General features: G+C 53.1%; 8 protein-coding genes across 8 annotated transcripts; 5 read left to right on the top strand and 3 right to left on the bottom strand.

Moving 5' to 3' along the window:
* Positions 1–416: 416 nt before the first annotated feature.
* On the top strand, positions 417–1094 carry AtWU_01166 (glutathione S-transferase family protein; the record flags this gene model as incomplete). The annotated part of the gene is made up of 1 exon (XM_035496281.1): positions 417–1094. The coding sequence occupies one exon, from the start codon at positions 417–419 to the stop codon at positions 1092–1094; it is 678 nt and encodes a 225-aa protein (XP_035352174.1).
* A 258-nt stretch (positions 1095–1352) lies between these two features.
* Positions 1353–1946, bottom strand: AtWU_01165 (gamma-glutamylcyclotransferase family protein; the record flags this gene model as incomplete). Its single annotated transcript, XM_035496280.1, has 1 exon — positions 1353–1946. One exon carries the CDS (start codon positions 1944–1946, stop codon positions 1353–1355), a length of 594 nt encoding a protein of 197 aa, XP_035352173.1.
* A 903-nt stretch (positions 1947–2849) lies between these two features.
* AtWU_01164 (sugar transporter) lies at positions 2850–4667 on the top strand (the record flags this gene model as incomplete). Its single annotated transcript, XM_035496279.1, has 5 exons — positions 2850–2955; positions 3020–3159; positions 3212–3397; positions 3449–4447; positions 4506–4667. The coding sequence occupies 5 exons, from the start codon at positions 2850–2852 to the stop codon at positions 4665–4667; spliced, it is 1593 nt and encodes a 530-aa protein (XP_035352172.1).
* A 1276-nt stretch (positions 4668–5943) lies between these two features.
* Positions 5944–9228, top strand: AtWU_01163 (WD40 repeat domain-containing protein; the record flags this gene model as incomplete). The annotated part of the gene is made up of 5 exons (XM_035496278.1): positions 5944–6154; positions 6349–6515; positions 6590–6753; positions 6918–7458; positions 7519–9228. The coding sequence occupies 5 exons, from the start codon at positions 5944–5946 to the stop codon at positions 9226–9228; spliced, it is 2793 nt and encodes a 930-aa protein (XP_035352171.1).
* Positions 9229–9690: 462 nt separating this feature from the next.
* On the top strand, positions 9691–10244 carry AtWU_01162 (SRP9/SRP21 family protein; the record flags this gene model as incomplete). The annotated part of the gene is made up of 2 exons (XM_035496277.1): positions 9691–9762; positions 9837–10244. The coding sequence occupies 2 exons, from the start codon at positions 9691–9693 to the stop codon at positions 10242–10244; spliced, it is 480 nt and encodes a 159-aa protein (XP_035352170.1).
* A 408-nt stretch (positions 10245–10652) lies between these two features.
* On the bottom strand, positions 10653–12079 carry AtWU_01161 (ribonucleotide-diphosphate reductase subunit RNR2; the record flags this gene model as incomplete). The annotated part of the gene is made up of 4 exons (XM_035496276.1): positions 10653–11248; positions 11302–11635; positions 11739–11969; positions 12050–12079. The coding sequence occupies 4 exons, from the start codon at positions 12077–12079 to the stop codon at positions 10653–10655; spliced, it is 1191 nt and encodes a 396-aa protein (XP_035352169.1).
* A 1825-nt stretch (positions 12080–13904) lies between these two features.
* On the bottom strand, positions 13905–15149 carry AtWU_01160 (putative mitochondrial oxaloacetate transporter (Oac); the record flags this gene model as incomplete). Its single annotated transcript, XM_035496275.1, has 6 exons — positions 13905–13997; positions 14051–14196; positions 14247–14718; positions 14773–14902; positions 14988–15062; positions 15133–15149. The coding sequence occupies 6 exons, from the start codon at positions 15147–15149 to the stop codon at positions 13905–13907; spliced, it is 933 nt and encodes a 310-aa protein (XP_035352168.1).
* A 691-nt stretch (positions 15150–15840) lies between these two features.
* On the top strand, positions 15841–17068 carry AtWU_01159 (WD-repeat containing protein SWD2; the record flags this gene model as incomplete). The annotated part of the gene is made up of 3 exons (XM_035496274.1): positions 15841–15945; positions 16008–16233; positions 16287–17068. 3 exons carry the CDS (start codon positions 15841–15843, stop codon positions 17066–17068), a joined length of 1113 nt encoding a protein of 370 aa, XP_035352167.1.
* Between the last annotated feature and the right edge of the window lie 155 nt (positions 17069–17223).

The raw sequence follows: 17223 nt of genomic DNA, 5'->3' as shown, positions 1-17223 counted from the left end.
ACCCCACGGAGACCGAAGTGGGCTAGCAACTCGCATAGAACATGGAGATGATGATGAGTTCCTAAGTAAAATGACTTGATAATGGGGCCATATACAATCATCTATCATGCAAGCTACATTGATCAATGATGATCCCCCGGTGATAAAGAGACAGCATAAAGATGTGGAACTTGCTTTATGCATAAATCCTCAATCATTCAGTTGGATCCACTTTTGTCCCATGTTTCTGGCCTGATATTCGGCAACAGGGCAATCCGACCGGAGCTTAACACTAATCAAGAACATCCGGCTTCCGATCAACGAGGGTCCCCATGTTATAGATAAATACAAATGGAACCCATTCCCGGATCCCCAGCCTTCGGTATCCCGGCCTCTGTCTATTCAAACTCTAGCGCATAAACACCACCATTCCAACCATGTCCGGTCTCACAATCCATCACCTCCGGCTCTCTCAATCTGAGAGAATCACCTGGCTCTGCGAGGAGCTCGAGATTCCCTACACTCTGAAATGCTACAACCGCCAACCGCCCACTCTCCAAGCCCCAGATGAGTACCGCAAGCTCCACTGGTCCGGCACTGCCCCCATCATTGAAGACAACGGCGTCGCCTTAGGCGAAACCATGGCCATCATCGAATACATCCTGACCAAATACGGCAAGGGCCGTCTAGTTCTATCCCCAGACCACCCCAAGTACGCAGACTACGTCTTCTGGCTGCACCGGGCACAGGGATCGACAATGCCATCCTTCATGGGGATGCTGTTCAGTCGGATCCGCGGTACCCCATCCGAAGAGGACTTTGTCTACAAGATGTCTGAATCACGGGTGAAAGCCACCTGTGAGGCGATGGAGCAGCAACTAGCCAAGAACACATATTTGGCTGGAGAGGAGTTCACCGCGGCAGACTGCGTGTCTGTCTTCCACTTGACGACGCTGCGGCTGTTCGTTCCCTACAGCCTTGAGGAGTATCCTCATATTGTGCGCTATTTGGAGCGTATCGGACAGCGTCCGGCGTACAAGAGGGCTATGGAGAAGGGTGATCCTGATCTGGTGCCTGTGTTGGCGGCGGCGGCGCCTGCTAAGGCGCTGCTGTGATGTGCAGTTAAACAATATATAACTGAAGTGTAAACTAGAATTGATTTCGTTTGTCGAGATACGCTATCAGGAATATGTAAAGTACTTACCTTCATGAAAGGGCACAAATCCTCTATAAAGCCTAGCTTGACTACCTTGGTAGCAGGAAGACGCGGCGTATGCAAGTGCAGTTCGACTAGTCGCAACCAGCTACTATGATCAACACTGCTCCAGATACTATATCTCTCGTCAGGAAATCAGGTATAGACAACAACGGACTCACTTCCTATCCAGTCTATCCAACCTCTCCAACGCCCCCCTCCTCCCCATCCTCCTCAACCAAACCATAAGATCAAACACCCCATCACTCAACTCCCCTTTATCCCCAACAAACACAAACACATGTCCATTCTCCCTCCCAGGCTCTTTCCCATCCGTATACACAACCTCACAAGGTTCAGCGCGATACCACCCCGTCTCATAATGCGCTAGCTTCACCCCGTCCTCCACAGACGCCACACGATACACGACCCCCTTGACTACCGAGGAAGAATTATCATCCGGTATTAGAGCCGGGTACTGTCCCCACAGTTTACAGGCGTAGCCTGATACATATGCAGGTCGTAGATCTATCTCCTGATCTGTGTCCAGGGATAGAATGTCTTGTAGCATGGAAGGATCCATCAACGTGCCGTAGAGGAAGTATGGACCTGTTGGGGCTGTTGTTGTGGGTGGGGGAGGTGGTTGAGGGGTGGTCAGGGAGCGGGGCGGGACGGTTCGGAGATTTCGTATGACCGGGGATAATTTTGTGCGGGGATCTGATGGGGGTGGAGGTGGAGGTGGAGGAGCAGTTTTGGTGATTGGAGGGGACATGGTGGTGAGATTATAGACTAAGGAGTGTGTAGACGGAGGTAGAAGAGGGTTGAGGGATTGACGATGGATCGACAACCGGGGAAGCGTGGGTAAGCGCCGACGGCTAAGAATAGACTACCGGTCGATCACGGAATTTCAACGTGCCATATGCTACGTGATATGCAACTGCAGATCAATTACATCAACAGAGACGGTCGTTACGCTATCGACTTTCAAATGTGCCAGGAATGTCTTCTAGCCGAGGTATCAGGCAGGCAGGTGATGTTCAGGCAGCACATCTGTTACACTAGACGAGAAATCAAGCTTCTAACATCCCAGTCATGGAGGCTGTTATCGGCTGTTACCGGCCGATAGTTAGTGGTAGCCGGATTTGTGACCTTGGAAAACCCGGTTGGCACTCCACAACTACACCAAGCACTTCTGACCCTTGCATCCGCGGCAGGGAGGACAGGGTTTTCCAGCATATAACGCAACAACAGCACTGACAAAAGCCAGTAAGAGGCCGCGATTTCCAGTTGGACTGGCTCAGGATGCAACTCGGACTCGAACTTGCAATGTAACGCCATGCTGTATCAACTATTATATCCCCTATGGTGCATTTCCAGGTCGCACAAGGCACCCATGGAATGCGGAGGCCCGATCGTGTTCGCCGATAAGAACCTGTCAAACCAGCCCAGTGCCGTCTAGACCCTGGTAAACTCGGCTATAGCACATACCAAACGCACGATGGCCTCCGTGAGGGAGTGCTCCTTACTTCGAATCGTTGCTGGAGAGGTCATGAGATATTTTCCGCCACACCACGGCCCTGCGCGATTTTGCCGCAGAGACGGCCATACTGAGTGGCTTCGGTTGGGTATATAAGCTCACTAATGGGGCCCCTCATGGGAGGAATCGAATCCAACCATGGGGCTCGTTGCGGAAACCCGACAGGCCATCCGGGACTCCCCCCGGGGGGTCTTTAACTGGTACTTGCTGATGAACATTGCCATTTTCGCACTTTCTGGAATCAGTAGGGGGTTCGATGAAGGTAGAGAGTGAAGATCATATGTCATGCAGGGTGCTGATCTTCGCAGCGAACATCGCATCGCTGGTCGTGCAATCTCGGTTTCGGATCAAATTCGGGCTCGGCCAGCAATCCCCTGACGAATATGCCAATACTAAAGGTTGGATTGTGTCAATGTTCACAGCTGGAATGACTCTGGGCTGTCTGCTAGTAAGCTATCTACTCAGGAAATGAATATATGTCGGGCTGACAGCTACTGTAGTGTTTACCCTTCAATGATCGAATTGGGCGGCGGTGGACGATGCGACTGTCGACCCTAGTATATATCTCTGGAGTGTTGGGACAGGGTCTCTGTAATGGGAACCTGTCCGGACTATACGCATCGAGACTGATCGCGGGTCTTGGAGTGGGCGGCTTGACTGTGACCCCTCCGATGTATATCTCCGAGGTACGCAAATCATACTTGAAAGGGGACTGGGACAGACTGACTGTATTGCAGGTTGCCCCTAAGACCATCCGCGGGCTGCTCGCAGTCCAATTTGCCGCATGTCAGCAACTGGGGGTTGTTTTTGGATTCTTCATCAACTATGGTATTACTAAGAACTACGATGGAACAGATATGCAGTGGATGCTCCCAACCTTGATCCAACTGGTCCCTGCCACAGTCTGGGGCCTGGGACTCTTGGTCTGTGAAGAATCTCCCCGGTGGCTGCTGTACGTGGGTAGGCGAACCCAGGCCGTATCGGTACTGGCTAAGCTGCGTCATTTGCCCTCGAGTCACCCAACTGTAGTCGCAGAGATTGCTGTCATGGAATTTCAGATCCTGCAGGAGCGAGAAGCGGCCTCAGGCACATCACAATGGCACCTAATCAAGGAGACGGTTGTCCCGGTGGAGAACCGGCGTCGGTTCTGTCTAGTGATGCTGGCACATCTGTTTTCGCAATGGTCCGGAGGCAACGCCATCACACAGTACTTGCCCACGATCTTAGGCTATCTGGGGACGACCGGGGATGCCTTGTCCCTGACTACGGCCCTCTATGCCGTGGTCAAGTTTACCGCCTTGCTGATCTTCTCACTCGTAGTAGTGGACTTTGTAGGCCGACGACGGTCTCTTATGGCGGGAATCACCCTTCAGATCGTGACGCTGGCATATCTTGCTTGTTACCTGGGAATTTCGCGACAGATGTCGACGACGACCATCCTCCACGCGGCCAGCGCGACACATGCCTCGAGAGCAGCGATCGCAGCCATCTTTGTGCACGGGGTTGGGTGGGTGATCGGATGGTTCTCGATGCCCTTCCTCATCGGATCGGAGATCTTTCCCATCCGGATCCGATCGCTGGCCTTGTCGATGGGGATGGCGGGGCACTGGCTGTTCGCGTTTGGGTGCACGCGGGCGACGCCTGACTTACTGGACGTAATGGAGGAATGGGGAGCCTTTGCATTCTTTGCGGGCATCTGCCTTGTCTCGCTGGTGTATGTGTTTTTTGCGATGCCGGTAAGTGAAGTAACTCCTTGGGTGACGGTGGAGGGTACGGGGAACTGACAGCACACAGGACACGACGGGCCGATCGCTCGAGGCACTGGATGGACTGTTCCAACGGCCGTGGTACACGGTTTATCAGGTAGCGTATGCTAAGAAGGAGGATGAGGAAATCGAAGTGCAAGCGATACAAGAACGGGGAAAGTCGGAGTTGGCGATGGTGGAGGAAGCATAAAGCGCAAGTGGGCCACCATCTGATTGATGGTGGGGATTGTTGGTGCAACTGATTCCGATCTTTTTCTTTTCATGTATCATGGAGCACGTGGGGGTTTGATTGTGTAAGCTCTGATTAGTAGATAGACGATGGAGCAATACGAATCATGGGAAAAACTCATAGCCACTCGGGTGTTATAGTCGGGTGTGATAATGATAATATTAAACTTCAGGAAGGAGTAGTAGTAGAAGGACGCATGCGATGCGACTGCAACCCCGAGAAAGTTTAAGACCAGACCCTGAGAGGGAAGAAGAAGCAGAAAGAAAAAAGTAGCGATTGGTGGAGGAATCCGAGATACTTTCTGATTTTAACCCCCAAAGACTCAGTCCAGGAAGGCCAGCCGAGCAGTGCGACCAACGGCTTTGCCTTCATTGGCCAGTTGTGGATTAAGCTTGGCTTGAGGGGGGGAAAGAACAAACACCTCTGACTCAGTTGGACTGAGTTCGTATTTGACTACTACTAGTAGTAGTTACTAGTTAACTAGTATCTAGTAACTACTATTTATACCCATAAGTACCTACCCAGGCTTGATAAGAATAGAGTGGTTGGTTACATTACTGCCAGCCATGTGTCAGCCATGTGGGCAGAGGAAGGAATTCATCCATGATGGGTTTTATCCCCAAGTTAGTATACAGCGACAAGACCTATCATATCATAACCACTGTATCACTGACTCTATCCACCAGAATGCAGATTGGATAAGAGTCAAGCTTTGAAGATGATGCATGCATCCAACGGTTTTTCACCTTTCATTTTCCAACAAAACAAACTCGCACAGACCTTCGACAAGAACCACAGACCGGCCCTCCCATCCGACCCAGGGTTTCCGTCATTTTGCTCCCCATCACCTGAAACAATTAGTAGGAGTGAATACCAAGTGGGAGTGGGAATGGAACCAACTTCCAGACCCTACTTGATGTCATCTTTCCTAAGTGGATATTCTCGGATATTAATAACCGGTGTCCGAGTTAGTGTGTCTCCATCTTAATTACTAGTATTCTCCATCTCCATCCTTAATCCCATCCCATCCCCATCCCATCTCTCCGCGTCCTCCGCCGCAATCTGGCTCTTTCTTTCCTCTCCCTCATCTTTCTCTCTTCTACTTCTCTCTCTCGTATCCTTATCTCGAGAGATACCTTTTTACTTCGACAACCACACACCCACCTTCTTTGTCCTCCCTCAGTCTGACTTCCAACCAACTCACTTCCCATGCGCCATTCCCGGCGACACCCGAGCCATGGCGGAGGGAATGCGCGACGAGCAAGAAGGGCCATCGCGGGCCTCGACCGTGCCTGCCATCATCACCACCAACGCCTCGTCGTCCAGCATCATTCACCACGATCTGTCCACCTCCGCCTCCAATAGTCCTACCATCTTCAATCGCGGCGATCACAGTCCCAGTTCTCCCAATCCTAGTCTCCTCCGCTCCTCGCAAAGTTTTCCGATCGGTACGTCCCAATTACAACCATAACTACTACTGCTGCTACTTGAACTTCCCTCCCCTACCTCCCGCAAGGCTCGCCCCGGTCGCGCTGGCCAGTCATCTTCTTTCCATACCCTCCGACCGGGCCCAATCCATAAATCCACAATTGTGAGCATCGTTGGCTTACTCTTCCTCCGCCCGGGGGATTATCCTATGCAGGCTCCGCCTCCGATGTGACCGCTGCGTCGAACGGATACCAACAGCATGCCAGAAAGGATTCCCGCACCATTCCGGCCGCCAGCAACGGCTCCGTCAAGAATCTCGCCTCCTCCCCTACCTTTGTCCACTCCAGCGCCGACTCCAGCGCCATCGATCCCCTATCTCAAGTAAGGCTCATACTGTGTCTTTTGTGCCTCTGGAATTCGCCTCAGCGGTTGATTGACTCTGTGCGTCGCGATAGCATATCATCAAACGAACCAACACCCAAAAAACCATTCCTTTGAAGCTGTTAGGGAGAGCCTCCACCGAGGCGGAGCTGGGCGGAAGCGATCCACGCGCCTCGTTGGACCATGGCTCTGCCCGCGGAGAGACCGCGATGTATACGAAGGCTCCGAAGGAGAAGAAGTAAGTGCCACTTGGCCTCGCCCGGTGCCGAGTCAGCCAATGTTTCCCTCTCAGCCCCGGCTGACGGCGTGACCCCGCACTGTGTCACCCGTCGCTCGTTGCTTCTTATCCCATGCAGTTCCTGCCCAGGAACCTACAGCTAATTCGGTGGGCTTCCCTCATAGGAAAGGGGTATCCTTCCTGAGTCGAATCATCCCCGGCAAGAAGAAGACCGAGTACCCGGACGACGAAGACGATGTCTCCGAGCCCGAAACCAGCCGCATGGATCCCGACGCTGCCGCTCAGCCCATAGGCTTCGTACCACGATTTCCTCCCCCGCCGAAGTACATCCGCGTGCGCGCACACTACAAGAAGGAGAAGACGTTTAACCGGGTCTTCCTGGCTCAGGAGCTGGACGGCGCCGACGACTCGGCCAGCGTCTCGGACCATGACGCCATCTCCACGGCAGGCCCGCAGAACGAAAAATATACGGGCAAGGCGATCTGGGCGCTGGTGTTCTCCAATGATGGCAAATACATGGCTGCCGCCGGGCAGGACCGCAAGGTGCGCGTCTGGCAAGTCGTGGCGTCGCCAGAGGATCGGACCTCCAGTGAGCCGGGTAGTGACGACGATGCGCCACGACTCAACGCCCAAGTGTTCAAAACGCAACCGGTCCAGGTGTACGAGGGCCATACCGGCAGTATCCTGGACCTCAGCTGGAGCAAGGTACCATGAAAACTGACTATAGGCGGTGCAATGCGTAGCATCCACTAATGCGGGCGACAGAACAATTTCCTGCTTTCCTCCTCCATGGACAAGACCGTCCGGCTGTGGCATGTTAGCCGACCCGAGTGTCTCTGCTGCTTCCAACACAGCGATTTCGTCACCTCCATCCAATTCCACCCACGCGATGACCGGTTCTTCCTAGCGGGGTCGCTGGACACGAAACTGCGACTCTGGAGTATTCCCGACAAGAGCGTGGCTTTCGTGGCCACGGTCCCCGACATGATTACCGCGGTGGCATTCACACCGGACGGACGACATTCGATCTCGGGCAGTCTGAACGGACTTTGCAATATCTACGAGACCGACGGCCTCAAGGCGGTTGGACAGATTCACGTGCGCTCTGCTCGCGGTCGCAACGCCAAGGGCAGCAAAATCACCGGAATCGACACCATGTCGTTGCCGCATGGCGACCCGCACGGCGAGGTCAAACTGTTGATCACCAGCAACGACTCCCGCATTCGACTCTACAACTTTCGCGACCGGACGCTGGAGGCAAAATACCGCGGCAATGAGAACACGTGCAGCCAGATCCGCGCCTCCTTCAGCAATGACGGCAAACACATCATCTGCGGCAGTGAGGATCGCCGCACCTATGTCTGGCCGGTGGGGCCCGTGGAGAAAGACGCCGACAAACGGGCCGTGGAGATCTTCGACACACAATCCGCCCTGGTGACAGCCGCCATCATGGCGCCCACCCGCGCCAAACAGGTCTTGGGATTTTCCGAGGATCCCATTTATGATATCTGCAATCCGCCTCCCGTGACGCTCGTCAGTCAGGCGGACAAAGAGAATGGACGAGCGAACCGCATGTCGGCGGCTAGTAAGCTGGCGCAAGAGTCTCCGACGTTCATGTCGCGGTCCACGCACCCGGACGGGAACATCCTCATCGTGGCAGACTATGCCGGGAAGATCAAAGTCTTGCGACAAGACTGTGCCTACCTAAAACGGCGCTACGACAGTTGGGACACGCATTCCACGATATCGCGACGCATTCTACGACGCACCAACTCGGCGCGCCACAGCATTGCCTCCTCCATCGGCAAGGATTCAATGAAGACGACGCCGTCGGAGCGCATCATTTCGTGGCGCAACTCTGTTATCCGACATGGCAACCGTTCCGGCATGCGCACGCCGCGCACACGCAGCCCGTCTCCCCACAAGTCAGTGCGCGACACTCTGCCGGGCTACGCCAGCCCGGGACGAGTCTCGACGGGAGCACGACCCGATTCACGCTCTATCTATACCACCTCCCCTCCGCCCTCCGCGTATAAAAATTCCATGGACAGCCGACGATCCAGCGCAGACACCACCCGGAATGGGCACAACGGTGCTGCAGTCGACAGCAGGCAGCCCGTCGCCGGGACCACCTGGTTCCCCAAGGGCGGCGACAAAGATAACCCGCTCTGGTTGCAAGGGGAGCAGAGCTACGCATTCTACAATAAAATTGCGCATGATGCAATGACGGTGCAGAATCGTAAGCGCCAAGAGGGCAACGGACTCCTCACTCCGCATCGACTGTCGGTGCCGGGGGAGCGCCAATTGAGCCTGGGCAGTGCGCTGAGCAGCGACTATGCGTCGTCGAACGGGGACGGGGAAGACGGCGAGGTATTGAAGTGCGATAATTGCCGGGGGACGAATTTCCGGGCGACCAAAGCAAGAAATGGGAAGCAGCGACTAGTGTGTGTGCGATGCGCACGACCTATTAGCTGATGCACAGTGTATATGATGTTGGATCAGGACGAGCCTGGACATAGGATGATTGATGTATATGAGCATGTAATTAGCTGTGTATGTATGTACAATAGCCTACAGGATAACAGTAGGCATCTATACGAGGGACGATTGATGAATAACGATGAATTGACCAGAATCAGTATTAGAGTCATAATAGATACTAGAGTAGTTTGCCGAGCTGTAGCATACTATGGGTGTTCGAGCTGTCAATCGACTGCGGCACCACACACCGCCCGCTAGCTCAAGCACCACCTAACCACCAACTTCAACTTCCCACCTCCGAGCGGCGCCGCAAAACACCAGAAATAATCCAGCTTCACACCAGCAACCCAGTTCACCTCTACACCACGATTCCACTCTACAACCCTCAAATTCTAAACCCCACACCAAACCTCCCAAATACACACCTCCTCAATCAGAGGGACCTACACCACCAAAATGCCCTACCTCCCAACCTCACAATCCTACCTCGAACAATCCTCTCTCCTCCTCCAAGCCTACCCAGACACGGTACATCCTCCCTCTCCCCCCACCCCTACTACCTATCACCTAAACATTAACTAACAAAAGATCCCCCTGTATAGAGAATCACAACAAAATACACCTTCCCCCGCACATCCACATCCACCAAACCATCCTCGACAACACAACCCACATCTACAGAAGAAACCGAACCCAAACCCCGCATCGCCGTCCTCGAACTCAAGACCTATCACCCGGGATCCGGCATCTGTTTGAAATACCGTACGAACAAGGGCGCCGAGGTCGGCCGGTTGATTACCTCGTTGGGGAAGTTGGCGGCGGGGGCTGATGTTGAGGGGTTGGGGTTGGGGAATCCTGCTCCTGCTGGTGGTGCTGGTGATGTGGAGATGGGGGATGCTCCTGCTGTTGCTGCTGCTGAGGGACAGACGGTAGCTGGGGAGGGGGGTAATGCTGGTGCAGCTGGGAAGGGAGGGAAAGGGAAGAAGAAGGGGGGGAAGGGGAAGAGGTGATCTTTCTATTTCTCTATCTCTTTCTTTCTATGGATGATATCTTGTTTCTTGAAAATGTGCATATTCTGTAAGGCTTTAGCATTGTGGTGAGGATACATGGTTGATCTTGCAGCTGCGGGATAGTAGCCAACCGTCTTTATCTGGTCGGTGCATTGATTCCTGCACTTATGGTTGGGACATTACGTTATAGAAATGCTACGTGCATATTAAAACCATCAAGTAATATCCAATGTACATTTCTCTAAATACAAGAGTCAAACATTAACAATTATAAGAAAGAGGAATCAATCCCATCCAATAAACGCCAATCCCATGCGTATAGTCAAATATCCTCGTAAACACCCAGAATCAAACATATCGTGGCTGGTGCCAACAACCGGGTATAGTGGCATCATTTTGTTGCGGTGTTTAGAAGTCCTCATCGAAGCTGAGACCGTTACCGTTGGTCTTGGGCTCCTCTTCCTTCTTCGTGCTGGCCATGACACCAGCCTTCTGGTAGTCACCCACCCGCTTCTCGAAGAAGTTGGTCTTACCCGCCAGCGAGATCGACTCCATGAAGTCGAAGGGGTTGGTAGCGTTGTAGTACTTCTTGTTGCCGAGAGCCACCAACAGGCGGTCCGCGACGAACTCGATGTACTGGCACATCAGCTTGGAGTTCATGCCCAGCAGAGCACAGGGCAGAGCGTCAGTCAGGAACTCCTGCTCAATGCCGACGGCCTCGACGATGATGTCCTCAACAACCTGCTTGCTGGGGCGGTTGTTCAGGTGGGAGAACAGCAGGCAGGCGAAGTCGGTGTGCAGACCCTCGTCACGAGAGATGAGCTCGTTGGAGAAGGTCAGACCAGGCATGAGACCACGCTTCTTGAGCCAGAAGATGGAAGCGAAGGAACCGGAGAAGAAAATACCCTCAACGGCAGCGAAAGCAACGAGACGCTGAGCGAAGGTAGATTCCCTGTCCTGGATCCACTTGATGGCCCAATCGGCCTTCTTGGCAATGCAGGGGACTGCAGGGGTTAGCATCCATTGACCAATCACAATCCCGGTTGGAGGTACATACTGGTATCAATAGCGTCGAAGAGGTAGGTGCGCTGCTTGGGCTCCTTGATGTAGGTGTCGATGAGGAGAGAGTAGGTCTCGGAGTGGATGTTCTCCATCATGATCTGGAAACCGTAGAAGCAACGAGCCTCGGGAACCTGGACCTCGCCGCTGAAACGCTCGACGAGGTTCTCGTTGACAATGCCATCGGAGGCAGCGAAGAACGCGAGAACGTGAGAGATGAAGTAACGCTCGTCGTCGTTCAGGCGGTTGTGCCAGTCGTGCAAATCCTTGGAAAGATCAATTTCCTCGGCGGTCCAGAAAGAGGCCTCGGCCTTCTTGTACATCTGCCAGATCTGTCGGGTGCGAGAATGCGGCGTTAGCGCACATGCCAATTGTCGCGGGCGGGAAGCGAAAAATTCCACTTTACGCGTAACGCGTAACGCGCGTGTCACTCACCTCGTGGTACTTGATGGGGAAAAGAACGAAACGGTGAGGGTTCTCTTGGAGCAGAGGCTCGCTGGCCTCCATCTCCTTGATACCGGGCGCGACCTTGGGGGCTTCGACGGGCTTCTCAACGGGCTTGTCGGCGGTCACGTCGACGGCAGCAGGCGCGTTCTCCTTGCCACCGAAGTTGAGCTTCTTAACAGGCGAATCGCTCATCTTGAGGTTCTCGAGCGAGGAAGCAGCCTATGGAAGCAACGCGTGTTAGCTTATCTGGCTGTAATCACGCGTCGAGGGTGGGAGGCGAGAGACGTGACATCACATACCTGCTTAGAGGGAGTGAGTTGTACAGACATGGTGTTGATTGTGTGTAGATGAAGGAGATAAAAGTCAAAGACGAATTGATCACACAGACACAGAAAAACACTCCAATAGACTGAGCTGGTGGTGGGATGTGAAGAAAAAGAGCTGCAGCGAGGGAGGGCGAGGCGACAAGAAATACTCGCCGGCAGACGAGGACGTGATCCTTAGCGCGACGGGCGAGTCACGTCGCACGTGACTTGGCGCGACTTTGGACCCGGTGGCTGGCGGGAACAACTATTGATCCGGGCGGGTTGTTGATGCTCGGCGCGTCCATCACGTCTTGAACTCAGTCAGACTCCATCCTCACACCACCGGCTGGATTCTCATCCGGTGTTTCGATCTCCACTGACCCATTATTCCTGTATCATTAGCTGCAAGACCTGCAGCAAGTTTCCTGAATTGTCCCTCTCCACATTCCTGAAGAGGCGGGTGCCTGGAGACAAGCCCGGAGCACGTCGATGCCTAGAGGCTCTAGTGAAAAAGTAGTCGCGTCTCGTAACCAGCTGCTATCTTATCAGATCGAACTCCCATCTTAGAGCCCCTCGATCGATTCTGTCAATCCATTCAACTATCTCTCCTTCTATCCCTTTTCAGTAATACGTAGTTATCATATAAGATTTCACATCTCATTATACATTTACACCAATCATTGGATAATGATACTTGTCTCATGTCTCCATCTCCCAACCCACCTATACCGTACCTTACAGTCTTACCAGTCCCTGCAGCTGCTTAGGTACTCTTTACGACATCATCAATAAGCCGAGCTCATCCGCCATCTCCACTCGGTTTAATCCGAAGCTGAAAAGAAATTTTGGATCGCCGACCCCCAAGTTGGGTTACTCCGACGGCCAAGAAGCAACAGCGTCTGTGCTGAACGCGTCGCGTCTTGCTTCCCCCCATCCACATTGGGCAGCTGCCTGCACCCACCCACGGATTTACGGATGTTTTGACCCTAATGGAAGAAGGATCCTTGCTTCTCTTTCCCACTTTGATTCTAGATTCAGCTGGCTTCAGCTGGGCCCCAGTGGGGGGGCTTTCAGCCTGTCTTTGCTGTCGGTGATGACGTTACCGCTGCGACGCGTCGGGAGCGTGCTGCAACATTGATCATCCGTGGTTATACAGTAGACCAAGATTTCGTTTTCTTTGAGGGCAAGATAAAAAAGTAACATCGTCGCAAGGTTCTTCTTGGACATCGTTGACGAACTCTTTTGTTGTTTACATTCTCGGCTTTGGATCGTGTATGGACAGTTCCATCGGCACCAAACACGACGCGTCTGATCCCGAGCTCATGCATCCGACGGAAGAAAGCAATGCAATCATCATTCCTAGCTTGATTCAACATGGAACCACTGACTAGTGCGCGTAGTTGCTTGCCCCAATTCCTTTTATAAGCTCCATGGTATCCACATCCTGTCTTGGGCGGCTCGTCTAGTTCGACACCCATTAACTGTTCATTTCCCCATATTGTGTCCGGTGAGGTTCTCGCGCGTCCGCATACCTCTTCATCATGCGACAGGACTTTCCTAAAGCTTCTTGAAGATTGCATCACATATAGTACTCCAACACCAGGCAAGTACTGCGCATGGCCAACTCCAATTCTATTCAAGCTATTTATCCAAATATATCTCCAAATCTAAGAGCACAGCATGACGACCCAAGACAGAACGCCCTATGTACATACACATCACGCGATGCTGGCCATGCTGCTGCTGCTGCTGCTCAACAATGCAGAACCAAAACCATGTCCCGAAACGTCTCTATAAATGTCGCAAAGTTTCAGGGGGGTATGCCAATGTCGCTATTATACTACGGTGACTACAAGTTCTCCTTCAACGAATCAGAGAGGAACCGATCCTCCAGTCTGCGCATGACTTTGTTGGTCTGCTCCGCCAAACTGAGGGTCAAGATCTACAGCCAGGTTAGTGCATCGCCTAAAAGACTGGGTGTCGAACATCACATACCGTGTGAGGCAGAATGCGCGCAAGATGGGCAAAGTATCCCTTGTAAATCGCCAACACACCCTCCGTCTTGATGGTCTTGAACAAGCAATCGAACACGCCCTTGTAGAGGTTGCCCGTTTGGTTGTACATTCTGGACATAATGGTGTCTGAAAAACAATTTAGCTGAGCTCAGTCGTTTTGTAAGCGTAGAACATACCAGGCGGGTGCATAACACAGCAGACGACAAAGCCAGATGCCGTGCTACTGGCCAGGTGCAGACCTGGACCATCTTCCATGCCCAGGTGCTTCATCAGGCGGCGCTTGGCGAAGAAATAGGTAGGAAGCTGAACGGAACTACCAAAGCCAGTTCGTACCATCGCCGCGCCAACTCCACGGTATAAGCCAGAAACTCCCTCCGTCGAGTGGATCTTCCGCAGACCATCAAACGAGTTCTTGTAGTTGTGCTGGGTGCCGACGGGCAGGAACGGGGAGAACGATTGCAGGCGAGTCTTGACCAGGAAAAAGGGCGAACCCGCAGCAGCTCCGATGATACCAGACGCAGCACCGGCGACGACATTAACGCCCAGAGACTGAACTTGAGCATCCTGGTATATCGTCGTTGCCAGACCCTTGCGCAGCGGTTCATAGAAACCCAGACGGCAACCGTTGAGCAGGACTTGGTAGATATACTGCAGCGGCTGTTAGCTATACAAATACCGTCAGATGCTGACATATGAACGTACAGCCGAGCCTATTCCCCGAAAAAGACCGCGGGGACCCTCATTTTGTAGAATAACCTTCACACCGTGCAAGACACCCCGGTATTTCTTGGCAGCGTCCTGCTTGGCCTGCAGTTCACCCTGCAGTTGCAGGCTTTCGTAGTATACCAATTAGCATCCGGCGACACAGCTGGCGAGGAGTAATCCGCAACACTCCGAATAGGGGAGGAAGACTGTACCGAATCTTCACCGTCTCAAAGCTATGAGTGACCGTCACTGCTCCGCATGCTGCAACACCTCCTGCGATGAATGCTCTGTAGAGAACGATAAAATGCGTTAACGCGACCGTAATCTGACGAATTTGGAGGCACCATGACCACGTACCCTGTTGTTGTGGACATTGTATCTATTCAGATTCGTCTCCGCTAACGGAGGGAAGTGGACCGAGTCTGCGCGCGGAAGGGCAAAAGCGAGGCCGACAAGGGCGCCGGTAGAATCGAGAGACGACCTGGCTGTTGCGTGAAGCGATGCTGAGTGCCCCAGGAGGGGAAGATGACAGACTCAGTGACGGTGCAGTGGAAGAGTAGGGCGAGCGAAGGACTTGTCAGAAAGTCAAAACGGTGTCAGAGCTGAGGTGTTCATGCCGTGAGATTCCCTCCGCCATTCAAGCCTCCGTCCGACAGTTCCAACGCCGCTCGGATTGGTTTCCGCAGCCGATAATTGGTTAGTAATTGGCCACGAGATCCGCACTTTGCAGTCCAGAGCCTCCGACCTCGGCCAATCGGTATCTCCACTGCCGATGGTAAGCGTCGGACCGGAACAACAAGCATCCGCGGAAGTCGGTCAAACGCGTCAAAATCCATCGTCAGGCGCGTCTGCTTCCTCCAAATGACGACCTTGACTACTTCTCTACTCGGGTCAGTTTGGGTGGAATCCTTGCAGGTCGAGGAATCTCGGAGAAATAGCCGGGTAGAAGCAAAAGGATCTGTCTGGATTGTAAGCTAGCTTAAACATCGTGGACATCCTGACAACTTGCATCCTGTTCCCCGCAATCGCACTTTATCATTATCAATCTAGTCAAGTCAAAGAATTATGGCGGAAGGTCAACCACAGCCAACGGCGCAACCGCAGCCTCAGCAGCCAATCCTGCAATGCCAGAAGGTCTCGGATATCATTCGTAGCTTCCGTCCTACCAAGGTTAGTCCAATGGCTCTTGTGGACCGGGGCGCTCATCTAATTATCGGTTTCTTCCATCATAGGCATTTCGAGGCCCCAAGCAGGATACTTCCAATTATGTGACGTCGCTAGACTTTGATGACCAGGGTGATTACTTGGTGGCATCCGGCGATGATGAAACTATCCAGGTCTTCGACATCAAGGAGGGCAAATCTACAAAGTCGGTCCCCAGCAAAAAGTACGGCGCCCATCTAGCCAGATTCACCCACCACAGTCGCCAGGTCCTTCATGCGAGCACCAAGGTTGATGGTATGTCTGCTGCCACACACCTCCCTCCTTGTCCCTTATTCTGACCGACTTAGATTCCTTGCGCTTGTTGGACCTTCACAATGAAGGCTACATTCGCTACTTCCAGGGCCACACCGACAAAGTCACCTGCTTAGCTCTGTCGCCGGGCAGCGACTCCTTCATCTCATGCTCCAAGGACGACACAGTTGCTCTCTGGGATCTCGGCTCTCGCAATGCGCAAGGAAAGCTGAAACTCGCAACTCCATACCTTGTGGCCTTCGACCCGTCCGCCTCTGTCATCGCCATTGCCTCCCAATCTACCGCATCGGTCCTTCTCTACGACCTCCGTAACTACGACAAAGCTCCCTTCTCCAGTTTCGATCTTGCGCCGTACGAAGAACGCTATACGCCTTCTACCCGAGGCAGAGGGTGGACTCGCCTAGAATTTTCCAATGATGGCAAGCACTTGCTGGTCGGAACGGACTACCATGGACATTTCATTCTCGATGCTTTCGAGGGCACCGTCAAGGCCTTCTTGGTGGGCAAAGCCGGATCACCCGGGAGAGCTGCTCCGGTATCGACAACCGGGAAGCCTCTCGGTCAGGGGGATGCGTGCTTCTCACCTGATGGGCGATACGTGGTTGGTGGTTCGGGAGATCATTCCGACATGCTAGTGTGGGATCTACAACAATCTCCTCCAGAGCCAAACGGTCTATTGCAGCCAATGACTAGACTATCACATCGCGGACGGACTGCCATCGTTGAATACAATCCGAGGTACAACATGATTGCGTCTGCCGACAAAGAGACTGTTTTCTGGCTTCCAGAGGACACTTCCAGATCTTCTGAAAAGTAGCGAGCCACCATGCCCCCATCAGCTGCTGAGACGACCCCGACAGCAGCTATGAGCTCTGCTGGTCTAAACACCACTAATTGCAAGAATTTGGAAAGAGATGCTGTCTGATGTAGACGACTCTGAATGCTCGATCTCTCTAGTTGTCGTCCGATCTA

This window comes from Aspergillus tubingensis, assembly GCF_013340325.1.
Source record: "Aspergillus tubingensis WU-2223L DNA, scaffold_2, whole genome shotgun sequence".
NCBI lineage: Eukaryota > Fungi > Ascomycota > Eurotiomycetes > Eurotiales > Aspergillaceae > Aspergillus > Aspergillus tubingensis.
This window is presented reverse-complemented; position numbering and strand designations above follow the sequence as displayed.